Here is a 12,994-nt window from a genome sequence, read left to right on the forward strand (position 1 = left end):
AGCCAATATGATGATTACAGACATCCAGACAATAAATAAAGCAGAAAAGTAAGTTCTACTCCTATAGATAAGTAATAGATAGTATCTACTATATCTACTATAAGTAGTAGATAGTATCTACTCCTAAGATAGTAATCTTAATCAAACAAATATAACAGGAAATGTCTGCAATTCACACATACCATATTAATAGTAAAATGAGTATTAAATGCAATGGATGGGTGATGTGTTTGCTCTGAATAATAAATAAAATGGCTTGTGTTGTATAATACCATGTTAAATACATTTTCTGTGGTGGGTTCAATATATAATTTTGGTAAATGTGATTTAGCAATTGTTCAGAGCACTTTTATATAGACTTGCAATTTAACACACACACACACACTCAAAGTACCATAAATTATTTATTCAGCTATATAAATTTTCTCAAACCAAACTGGAATATACACACTATACCTGGCTTGGTTCAAGTCCTCATTTAAACTAGGTCAGAAGATTAAAATCAGGTAAAAATGTTCTTAAGGTCAAGGAAAAACAAAAATATGGGCAAAAAAAAAAACCCCACAAAACAAATCCAGACAGGATACAATTTACTTTTCAATTACATAGAACCAGGCCTGAATCATTTTGCCTGTATCAAACTGGCAAACCAATTCTCATATTTTGAACAGTAAAAAATAAATTGTGTTCCACAGTTTGGCACCACTCACCTCTGAAGATACTTGGACTTTTAGCTCTTATTTATACTACAATGACATTTAAATAATTAAACTGTCAGTGACCTCTCTAAATCTATATATATATCTATATATGTCTTATTTTACAGTGAACATAGATGTGGCTGGAAACATAAACATGCATTACATGTCAGTTGTCAGTTGAACTTAAGTCCATATCCCATATAAATGAACAGGACCTCTGTGCTGTTAAATGCCTTTTAAACAAGAATATTACAATTCAACAACAAGAACAGACAGGGCTCCCCAGAGCTTCAGGTTAATAGCACTTAATGTTCCACCGCTAGTTCTAAAACTGTACTCCCACTGCAGTAAATGCTCTGTTAGAAAAGGTGAAACCAGCCATGATCTTATTCTGTGGAGCAGAGCCTGAAGGAATGACTAGAGTAGAATGAGAATAGTATAGGCACAGTCCATCTGAACAGTATTGCGTTAGTCCTCTTGTAGAAGTTCCTCAATCTCTTTGTCCCAATTGTCATCCTTCATTTTGTCTGTGACCACCTCATATTCTTGAACCACATCCTGTAACTCCTTTATCCAATCCTCTGTTTCATCTAAAAAAAAAATGACAACAAGAAACATAACATTACAACCATTTCATTCAAGAATGTGTAATTGGGCTGATTTGCTAACAATGGTGCTATTTGCATCAGTGCAGTTCCCCATAGCAACCCGAGCTTTAACTAAGGTTAGAAACTGAAACTGAAACTAAGGTGCTAATTTAGAAACCCTTTGTAAAAGATTATGCCACAGTATATTTAATATAAGGCAGTATGATGTAGTAACCCGTAGTGACCAATTGGGTCTTTCCCTTTAAACAGGTGACCAGCAAATACTACCTGCTGATTTGTTACTATAGGTAGCAAACATTGTACCTTATTGAATAACTCCATAAGACCAGTTCTAAATATCTGATATTTAACTGTTGTGAATCCATTAGTTGGATATTTGAAAATGCAGCCTTAACAGTAGATTGGCTGCTATTGGCAACTGCACTTGTGCGGCTTGTTTATAAATCTGAATAAACATAATAATTGGGGATGCAATGAAACTATGACTGCCAGCATCCAACACTTCAGCTATCAGAGGAATCACTGAAGTGAAAGCTCCACAACAGCATATTCCTGTGCTTTATTCATTATAAAAAGGGAATGAGCAAATCACCTTCTGCTTTATCAGCCTCATCTTTTTTGTCAAGAACAAGCTGTTCCATTTCCTTTCTAAGATCTTCTTGGTTTAGGTTACATGCATCGAAAGCGTCGCTCACAAACTCAGACACTCCTGGGCTTGTAGAAATCTCCTCTTCTTCCTAGAAGAGATTGGACCAGTGCCCAAATCAGTGACAGAACAAGCTGAAGTACAACAGTCTTTTTCCTGCAGCCTCGGTTTCAACTCTAAGAAGTAATCCAGCCTGTGCTTTGGACTAACCTGGCCAGTTATGTCGTTTGAGAAGGAGGAGCTACATTGATAACAAGCACAACTGATAATACTTCACCTTACAGATATTCTACCTAATATGTAAGAATTCTAAATTCCCTTAAAGGGAAACTAAATCCATGTGTGCATCTCAGTAAATTGCTGCTGAACTATTTCCCCATGCAGAATAGACCTAAACAAGGTCAGTTCTACCCTTCCTATCCATGGCCCAAACTTTTTACTTACCCATCCAGGTTCTGTCCCCGGGAGTTCACAGCCGCCATCTATTTTTCTTCGTTAAACTTCAGAAGCAGACCGTCGTTTTCAGTGCATGTGCAGTTGGAGTAATATTCCGGTCCGGTCGCTGCTCATGCATCGAAAGTCACGAGAATTTCAGAAAGTCGCGAAAGATGTCACGGAAATTTTCGTGTGACTTTCTGCGCATGTGCAGTTGTTCAGGACCACCGGAATAGTACTCCAACTGCACATGCACTGAAAACGACGGTCTGCTTCCGAAGTTTAATGAAGAAAAGAAGATGGCGGCCATGAATTCCCTAGGACAGAATCTGCACTGAGGGGTAAGTAAAAAGTTAGGGGCATTTGCCCCAGATAAGCTGGGGGGGAGGAGGGAGGGGGTCTACGTAGGGGGGTAGGAGTTTTTTATGTTACGAGTAGAATTCTCCTTTAAGTAGGAACCTGGCAAGGGCAGTGTGGGATGTAACTCAGGGAGCTGAAACAATCAGACAGTTAGACCGTTCCTTGTGACATAAAGCCAAATACATCTGAATAATTACCTCTGAATTTTTAAGTGGGGATTTGATAGTCACTGGTGGAGTCTTTGGCCTTACAGTTTCTATATTGGAATAAAGAATATGCAGAACAACGTTATTATTTACAAACTTTCTTCGTTTCATAAGGACAAATGTATACAAATAAATGCAAGCCATGAAATTAAAGGAGAATGAAAACGTCACCCCAACTTTTTTAACCAATTAGCCCAACCCGAAACATATTGATTTTGTCCAAAGTAATTCATGGGCCCCACTTACTAGTGCTTTTTACTGCAGAGTTGCACGGTGGGGTTGAAGGCCATGTCAGATCCTGTTTGTGGACAGCTACTGCAGCCAAAAGCATATGCAGTGGAAGATGATCTGGTCCTGGATTCCACTACACATGTTTCTGGTTGGAAATCAATGCCCATAAGCCAAAAAAAGGAAATCTGATAGGGCCACCAACCTTACTACGTAATGTGTAATATTCTATATAGTTCCAACCAGAAACTTCGAATCGTATTCGAATCATACAAATAAAGTTTTTCTATGAAAAAGAACCTTGAATGTCAGGAAGGCTATTAACATCTCCAAATGGCTCAACAGACCTTTGCCATTGACTTGCACATGATCTCTGCAGGTTTTAGATGGCGGATATTTACATTAGTACTGTTTGCATGGTTGAGCTGTGATCTCTCATACAAATTTACAATCGAATAGGGGGATTAAAGTTCAAATGTGTGAATTTTGACACCAAATAAAATTAAAAAATTCTGATTTACTATTTGACCCTTAATAAATCTGCCCCATAGTATCATAGCACAGTGTAAGTGACTAGATAAACCTGGAATTCCATATCAGACAAACTTCCATATGTCAGCATTCCCTAAACTCTTTTTCTAGTGGCTGGGGACCCAGCCTGAATGATAGGGTGGGTGTTAGGGTGGCAGTCGGGGAGAATGCTAATGAATTTGTGTTCCAAGATACTCCTGGAAACCAACCTGATGTTGGAGCCAAAAAAACAAAGTCCTGTGAAAGCATAAGTATTTCCCAATGCCAAACACAATTCTATAGAAAAAATTAGGGTAATGTGACTTTTAAGAAATTCAAAAAAAACAAAAAAAAAACAACATTGTCTTTTAGCCCATGTGTTCTAATACAGTACCTTCTAAGTCACCACCATTTTGCCTGCCATTAACCTTATCAGTTTCCTCTGCTGCTTGCTGCTGTGCTGCCAGGGCTGTTAATTGTGCAGACTGTTTAATCAAAGACACACGGTAAAAGTAGTTCCTCCAGAACACATCTTCCTTTACACTGAAATAGCAAAAGACAGCTAATAAATCTTGCTGTTTAATTCATTAAAATGAAGGAGGGGTGTTCAGCCTGATAGACAGCTAGGAAAACAACTGGGGAGAATCTCCTAGATACACTTGAAGGACAGTTAGGGTGAGATTTTGGGATAATAAGTGTTTGCTGCACTTGTTATTCTTGAAACTATGACAACGGATACATCAAAATTATAAGAAAATGTATTAATTAACTCACTATCTTCCCTCATTGCATGATATATGACATAGGGTGGGGCCTAGCCAAAGGCTGGAACTTAAAAGTTATTGTTCTAAAAGCAAAGGAAATGCTGGTTCGACTTCAATTCAGTTTGATGTAAACAACTTCTCTTCAAATTCAGTTCTAGATTTAACAGGTTACAGTTCAGTTTTCATAAAATAAAACCATGTTTTTTATGAATCTGGTTTTTAAGGGACACTAATCACAAGTTTTGCATCACATGAGAACTTCCATCCAAGGATAGAAAATAATTGCTTTCTGTTATAAAGAATTCTTTGGTAGGATTTGTTAATATGCACAGGACTATTACGATTATACTTTACTATACAGTTCAGACATATTTCATAGCACTTCACAGAGATTATACATCATTTAGAGGACATTATAGGCAGATAGCTGAGAATCCTTTTCCCCATGACAAGGATCGCCGCACCAGAGGCCACCCCTTCAGACTAGAGGAAAAGAACTTTCATTTGAACTATTGTAGGTGGTTCTTCACAGTAAGGAAAGTGAGGTTATGGAATGCACTGCCGGGTGATGTAGTGAGAGCTGATTTTGTTAATGTCTTTAATGGGCTTGGATGTTTTCTTGGATAAGTTTAATATCATGGGCTATAGTCATACTAAAATCTACAAATATTATAGATATTGATATATAGATATAAATATAGATATATAGTTTATGTAAGTGTATGGAGGGGACAGTGTGAGTGTATGTATGGATGCTGAGATTCATTTGGAAGGGTTGAACCTGATGGATTTTGGTCTTTTTTCAACCCAACTTACTGTAACTATATTTACATTAGTCCCTGTCTCAGTGGAGCCTACAACCAATGCCCTTACATCTGGTCTCAATCACATTAACACACAATATGGACAATTTTACCAGGAACCAATTAAACTGTCCGTATGTTTTTAGAGTTTGGGAGGAAACCGGAGGACCCAAAAAGAACCCACTCAATCATAGGAAGAACACACAAACTCCCAGGCTGGAGTCTGAATGGGGCACACTATATGCCTCAACACTACATTGGTCTCTCTACAACAGAATACTACAGGGGCTAAGGATGGTGCTCACAGAACTTGAGCAGTAAACTGTTTTCTTTATATTATTTTGGTTTTGTGAGCAATCTCTCTCTCTCACTGTGTTTTCGGTAAAGTTCAACACCCTAGATCTATAGACTGATGTCTCAATACATATGCTTTAAAAAGTTTTTGTTAGAAGGTTGCAAAGGTGCATAAACACAACTCGTAATACAGACTGACTTACAGTTTTGGGACAAGATCAAATCTCATTCGATTAAGTAGCTCATCTTCCTGTAACATTACAAGGGCAACGGGGTACATCTGCTCAAAGTCAAAGTTAAAATGTACTCCAGCTGGAGGATCTCTTAAGAAATTGCGTCTGTCCTTAAAAAAGAAGAAAGACAGACATAAATGTGTGTTATTCTTGTTATCAATTAAACATTGCCAACATATTATTTAGAGAGTATTATACAGGTGCCATGGGCAAGTAATTTGCTTATATGGAGGGAATAAGGCTGAAATGTCTTAGTTATAAATATTAACTTACTGCAGACAGGGCCAGTATTTGTTGTTGAATGGTTTCCTCTTCATTATAGCCAACCCACGGAGCAACCGAAGCGTCTAATAAAATTGAATATCAGAATGAATTATTCGGTGCAGCCTCTAACACAAAGATTACTACTGCAAAATATGTATAACCTACTGCAATATGTGACTACATATCAGTACCAGTAGCTTAAGCTGGATAATGGGTTAGAATGGGTTCATGTATGTCCACGAGTGCAGTTGCTGTCCCTGCAATTAGCCAGCAGTCAGTTAAAGGTACTTATGTCAAAATGCACTTATTGCATTTCCATATTGTTGTGCTTAGAGCCACTCAGTCCTTCTGTTCTGAATCAAACACTGCTGTAACATCAGGTGGACTTTACAAGGAAATGGACACATATGTGTTCAATTGTAGGCTGGCACAAAACCGGACTTCACTCCAAAGTATGATGCAAATACAAAGTAACCCAATCCAGAGTAATTTATTAAACAAAAAAAAAAAAAGGGTAGCCTTACGCCTTTCGTGGCTTGTGGGTACTTTGTCATCAGCTGAGGTAATTTTGGAAAATTGGCGACAATTGTGGAAGGCACATCACAAATCTGCAAAACACATTACCCCCTTACAACCGCAAGGACACTGGAATTCTGGGGAAAAGGCATGGCGATTACGCTCCAAATTGCACTGCACCAAACTTACCAAAGCACAACCGAACTGAAGAAGCTGCTTGGATTAGTGTTGAAATACATCCAAGACTACTTAGTAAATCCACTTGTTTAAATTTAAAGGAGAAGGAAAAGCTAAAATTAAGTGAGCTTTATCAGAAAGGTCTATATAAATACACCAGTAAACCCTCAAAGTAATGCTGCTCCGAGTCCTCTGTCAAAGGAAACACCACATTTCTTCTTCTGCATCACACTTCCTTCTTACATCACCTCCAGGGCTAGGGCTTGAGCATGCTCAGTTTGCTCCTCTCCGCCTCCCTTCTCCCCTCCCAGCTGTAATCTGAGCCCAGAGCTGAGTGAGCAGGGAGAAACTGAGGCAGGTGATGTCACGCCAAGAGAATATGGCAGCTTCTATGCTAAATAAACTATGAGAGCTTCTAGAGCCGTTTACTCAGGTATGGTAATGCATTCTACAGAAAAAATAGAGCATTATAGCTTGCACTATTGTGGCTAATCTATTGGCAATAAACTGCCTCGGTAGTTTTCCTTTTTAACACTTCTAAATATTATATATTATATTTAATATATACACTTTCTACTTCTACTAAAGTTAGAACCTGCATTATTTCCTGTTAGATGATCTCAGAAGTCACACACAGACCATCACAAAATGGTAACTCAAAAAAAAAAAAATGTAAAATGGTAATATTTACAGATATGTATATACCAATTTCTTTTACCATGTCACTTATAGAAATTACCGGTTGATTAACTATTCATGCTGATGGAATATTTGATTTGTCTTTGACATCCCCAAAGAAAGTACAGTTGATTATTTTTTATATGCAAGGTATAGTAATATTTTCTATTTTACTATACTGAGCTTGTATCAATTTCTGATTGTATTGTGCATGTGCAGGTCTGGTGCAGCCATTAGGGATTCCTGGGAAAGCAGTAAAAGCCAGCACACCTGTTCTGTAAAGAATGCACTGGCCCAGGGTAAAAAGTAAGCCACTGATTCACCGAACAATTGGCACCCCCAGTGAACTTCACCTTTCTTTCCCTTTAATATTAAATATTTAATACAGTGGTTTTCCATGTTTTTGGCATATTCAGATAGTTTCTGCTCCTGTAAAAAATAGAATGGTATCACTTACCTGACTTTTTGAAATTCTTCTCCTGTAAAAATTTTTCCTGCTCCTTTTGAAAATCACCAATGATCGTCTACAAGAGAAATGTTAATATGTTAATTGTGCATAAATGTTATAAGGAATTTATTTCAATGGAGTACGCTACAATGATTAATGTAAAAAGCAGACTGCAGAACTACAGCAAATTGCACATGGCCCTTTCCATACAATGACACAACTATAGTATAGTATGACCAAGGTCACTTTAAATTATCTTTTAATAAAAACAGAAGAAACAAAATACCAAAGTTATATTCTAGATTATTAACCAAATAACACATACATAAATAACGATGAGCCAGTTAGAATAAAGGTTACATTTGACAAAAAAACCCAGATAAAGTCTGGTCATCTTAATATAAAATATGTGTGAAAATACATTTTCTATCTATAATCAGCTGTCCCTTTTAATTATTTCTTGTTGAAAAAAAAAAAGAAATAAATAGAGATTACAGGTTGTCTAGGGAAATCACCTTATCAATTATACCGTCGATTTTTCCTTCCTCTACTGATTTCTTGATAGTTTGAGCCGTTTCAGCTACAGATTCAGATAACTTTTTTGTAGCAACGGAAGCAAAGTTTAGAAGGTAACCTTTATAAGAAAGAAGAAGAGAACTATGATTATGCAAAACTACAGCCAATAAAGAACATTTTTTTTGTTCTTCACTATGGGAAATGGCTTCTCAATTTTCATATCTTTCTGGGTTTCCAAAAAGTAGATCCCATTCTAACAATAAATCTCAATATATAAGCTTTTATTTTGAAAACAAAAAAATCTAAATTTTGTGATAATCACATAAAAAGACATAAGAAAAAAAATATAATGTTTGAATTTTGGAATCAATTTTTTAATTCTATGTAATATCATAGCCAATTTAAAAAGAAATAATTTATTGACAATCCCGAAAATGCAACATTCTTTCCACAGAATTCTGGCATGATTGAATCCATAGCAAACCATCTCAAAATTTGTGCCTTTAAAAGATAACAGCAAACGAATGTTCAACTAAAAGTCATAACTCAGTGCTCAGTTACATTCCAGCATTATATAATGCAGTAACTTAAAAGAGAAGTAAATCATAAAAATGAATATGGCTAAAAATGCCATATTTTATATACTGAACTTATTGCACCAGCCTAAAGTTTCAGCTTGTCAATAGCAGCAATGATCCAGGACTTCAAATTTGTCATAAGGGGTCACCATCTTGGAAAGTGTCTGTGACACTCACATGCTCAGTGGGCTCTGAGCAGCTGTTGTGAAGCTAAGCTTAGGGGTCGTCACAAATTTACAAGTACAAAATTAGGTTGGCCTGTAATATAAGTTGATACTACAAGGCTGATTATTAAATGCTTATGCTATTTGCACTTGTTTCTGTGCTGTCATGTAGTAATTATCTGTATTAATTACTAATCAGCCTTATATTGTGACATTTATATTCTATGTGTACTGTATATTGTGAGTAGGTCCCTAAGCTCAGTAAGTGACAGCAGCACAGAGCATGTGCAGTGAATCAGCAGAAAAGAAGATGTGGTGGAGCTACTGGGGCATCTTTGGAGGCACAGATCTTCCCTGCTATCTACAATACATTAGATTTGATTTCACAAGCATGTACTCTAGCAATCTGTTTGGACAATCACAAAACATTTTAGGGCTCTTAGCACTATTAAAGGGAACATAAACCCAAAATCAAATGCTGCCTAATGATAGAAAACAATTTCAACACTGGTTATAGCTATTTGTAAATGGCACTGATATTAAAATCAGTATTTTTCTTTTTTTTTTTTTTTTGCCTTTTCATATCACTTCTACCCCATAGTTTTTAAGCGCCAGAAACACAGGAACAAGTGTTCGATTTACACAGAGATGTGCAGTCATTATATATTGGAAAGTTCCTCAGAATTTCTATTTCTTTTACTATGCAAAACAGTTTGTTTTGGGGTTTACAGGGGAGATGTCAGCTATCCCCCATGATATCAGTGTGATAATGATGCGCTGAAAGCTTGTGTCATGTTACTTACAGGAACATTATCTCTCTCAGTCTCAGGACATGTGCTAAGTTGCCATTTGCTGTAGTGTCAATGCAGCAAAGCACTGTTTGAGGATAATAGAGGCAGGAAGCTGCATTTTAACGCGGTTGATAGTCACATATCCTTGTTACATAAAAGCAGCTGAGGGATTGATACTCACTGCCAAAGTCTTTGGCCTGCGTTATGAGCGCCTCCTCTGACTCATTGGCCTCTTGCTCACACTGTCCATCTTCCCCGGCGCTTTCCAACTTTCCTCCGTCTCCTTGTTCCACGCTTCTAGTCTCTTCATTCTTTCCGGTTTCCTCCTCTGTTGTCTTTTGTGTTTCCAGCTCCGGCTCCAACCCCAGCCAGCTTCCAAGTCCGCGGAACATGGCCGGGTTACAGGTCTCCCACAGCCCTCTTTAAAATGTTTATTATTTTCCCGTCTGGTCTGACCGTCAACACTTACTTGTCATGATTGGTTACGTCAACAAGCCGTGATGCAACCAATCAGAACAACGCTGTCACGTGAAACAGACCCGCTGATTGGCTTAACCTAACCAATAGCATGGGAAGGATATTACCACGCCTCTTTATTTGCCCTATGCTTTTGTTAGCCTAAAACCAACCTCCTGGAACAGAGTATCACGTGACAAGTGTACGGAAGCATTTTGGTTGGCAGTGAGCTTTGTTTTTAGACCAGTTTTTGTATTATCATTTCACAAATTGAGGGACCTCTGCTTCAGCGAACTTTAGTACTTGTATGATAGTCGGCCACACACAGGGAGAACATACAACATACAACTATCTGTAACCAGGACATGGTAGTAATGATAGGGTGAGGGTCCTATACTACTCCATATGATAGGTCCAATACTATCCATTAACAGGCTTCCAGTTAATACTCATCTTTCTATATTGGTCCTCTCCTATTCATAATCCAGTCTTGTATTCAAATCAGTGCATGGTAACGGTTGCTAGGGTAATTTGGCCCGTAGTAACCAGATTGCTGAAATTACAAACTGGAGAGCCACTGAATAATAATAAAAAAAAAATTGTATTTAGTATTAAAACACTGAAATCCAAAGTACCCATAGAACACATAAACACGCAGGGCTCCTATTGATAATAATTGTTTTTATTAAGCAAAGGGGCAGATTTATCAAGGGTCAAAGTGAATTAGAGGGAATTTTCGAAGTAAAACAATTCTAAGTAATTTTTTGGATACCTCGACCTTCGAATAGGCCACTACGACTTTGATTTGAAGTAAAATCGTTCTAATATTCGACCATTCAATAATCGAAGTTCTGTCTCTTTAAAAAAACTTCGACTTCAATACTTCGCCAAATGAAACCTGCCGAACTACTATGTTAGCCTATGGGGACCTTTTACAGCATTTTTCTTTGTGCGATTCGAAGGATTTAATTGTTTGATCAAACGATTTTACTTCGCAGGATACCCAAATTCGATGAAAAAAACTTCAACTTCGATATTCGAATTCTAAATATTTCGATTCGATGGTCGAATTTCGAAGTATTTTTATCTTCGAAATTCGACCCTTGATAGATCTGCCCCATAATGTTTTAACTGAGCACACATTCTTAATAAGTTAAATAAACTTTGTTTTTAAATAGCAATGTGCAAAGACGACCAATAGGGGTCGCCATACACATTTTGTATTTAACAGACAAGTGTGTTTCACTCTGTAAGCCTATGATTAAGGGATTTTGTTCCCAAAATGCTTAAGGCCATGTACACCTGCAGGAGTCTGCAATAACCCTGCCTTTAACCGGAGTGCTGTCCTTTGTTGGTTCTGTACTGAATAAAAAGCTAAATAACTCAAATAATAAAAAATGAAAATCAATTGCATATCACTTTCTATGCCATACTAAAAGTTAATTTAAAGGTGAACAACCCCTTGAAGCAGGTTTACAGTTTTTACCTAGCAGGAATTTTTAAATGAGTCGTTGCCACTTGCACCTATTGTAACTGAAAAATGTTTCACTTGGGGACTTGATTTGTTCAGTATATTTTTGTATCTATGTTTTTTTTTATATTTTGTTGTATTAAAATTGGAATGGTTTATCGCAACATGGATATATGTTTTTAAAAGCAATTGCAATCTTTCTTAAAGTAAATGATCCTGCAATTCAATCATTTGTCCTGTTTTGTTTGTCTTTCTATAGGTATTAAACATTTCAAATGAACATTTTAGACTGCAATATTTGAATTTTAGTAAAAAATAAATCTTAGGGGCATATACATACAGTGCCCCACAGTTTGCCAACAGGAGGACTCTCACAATCTTATACACATGGAAAAAGCTGTGAAACCTGCTGCCAAAATCATCCATTTACTTTTTTATAAATATGCCCCTTATAGAAGTAAAGTTATAATCACTTGGGGGGACCAGTGCTCCTATTCGCTGAAAACTGCACCAGCCATGGTTAGTTCTGTATTAGCATCACAGAGTGACCTCCTCCTTCTTCGTCCTGCACATAGTCCTTACATATGAAGAACAAGTAATGTTACCTCACAGAAACTGTTAGCTTGAACAGAATTTAAAATAGGTGAGCAGCTCAATACTGCATCTACATAGATTGAAATAATTATATAAAAGAGACAAGTGTTGATTCTTTAGGACACTAGTTACTTGTTCTCCGCTGAAAGGAAGACTGGGGCACAAGTTGGGTGTGAGACATCAGTCACTTCTCACCACGTCGTTCCACTGCCATCACATGTCTAATTTCCCTCATAAGAAAATGTCATTCCTCTTTTTGCAGATGGTTTGTCACCAACTGTTCCCTGGAGTCAATTGCTGAGAGATTCCTAGTCAAAGTAAAGCCACTTTCCATTTTACCTTTTATATATTGCAACCAGTTACAACAAATGGGTGTCATTATAGGACTTACTTACAAGGCAATGGAGGCACATGCTAGAGCAATTCCCATCTTATTGCTCACTCAGTAATAACTTGCATTCAACACTTCATTGCAGATTAAATATCTATCTTGAGGTGAAGAGTGCTGTGCAGTCCAGGCATTAAGCACTCTGCACCTTGTGCCCACCAACAC

The 12,994-nt window shown here is 37.2% G+C and overlaps 1 protein-coding gene across 1 annotated transcript; it reads right to left on the reverse strand.

Annotated features, from left to right (window-relative positions):
- Positions 1-391: 391 nt before the first annotated feature.
- Positions 392-10,367, reverse strand: syap1.L (synapse associated protein 1 L homeolog). Its single transcript, NM_001091571.1, is given in 9 exon segments — positions 392-1,291; positions 1,902-2,046; positions 2,948-3,006; positions 4,089-4,237; positions 5,759-5,898; positions 6,062-6,135; positions 7,881-7,947; positions 8,387-8,505; positions 10,102-10,367. Coding segments are annotated over 9 exon segments (1,086 nt in total). The 5' UTR covers positions 10,313-10,367; the 3' UTR covers positions 392-1,169.
- Positions 10,368-12,994: the final 2,627 nt, after the last annotated feature.

The sequence above is a fragment of the Xenopus laevis genome, chromosome 2L (genome assembly GCF_017654675.1).
Source record: "Xenopus laevis strain J_2021 chromosome 2L, Xenopus_laevis_v10.1, whole genome shotgun sequence".
NCBI lineage: Eukaryota > Metazoa > Chordata > Amphibia > Anura > Pipidae > Xenopus > Xenopus laevis.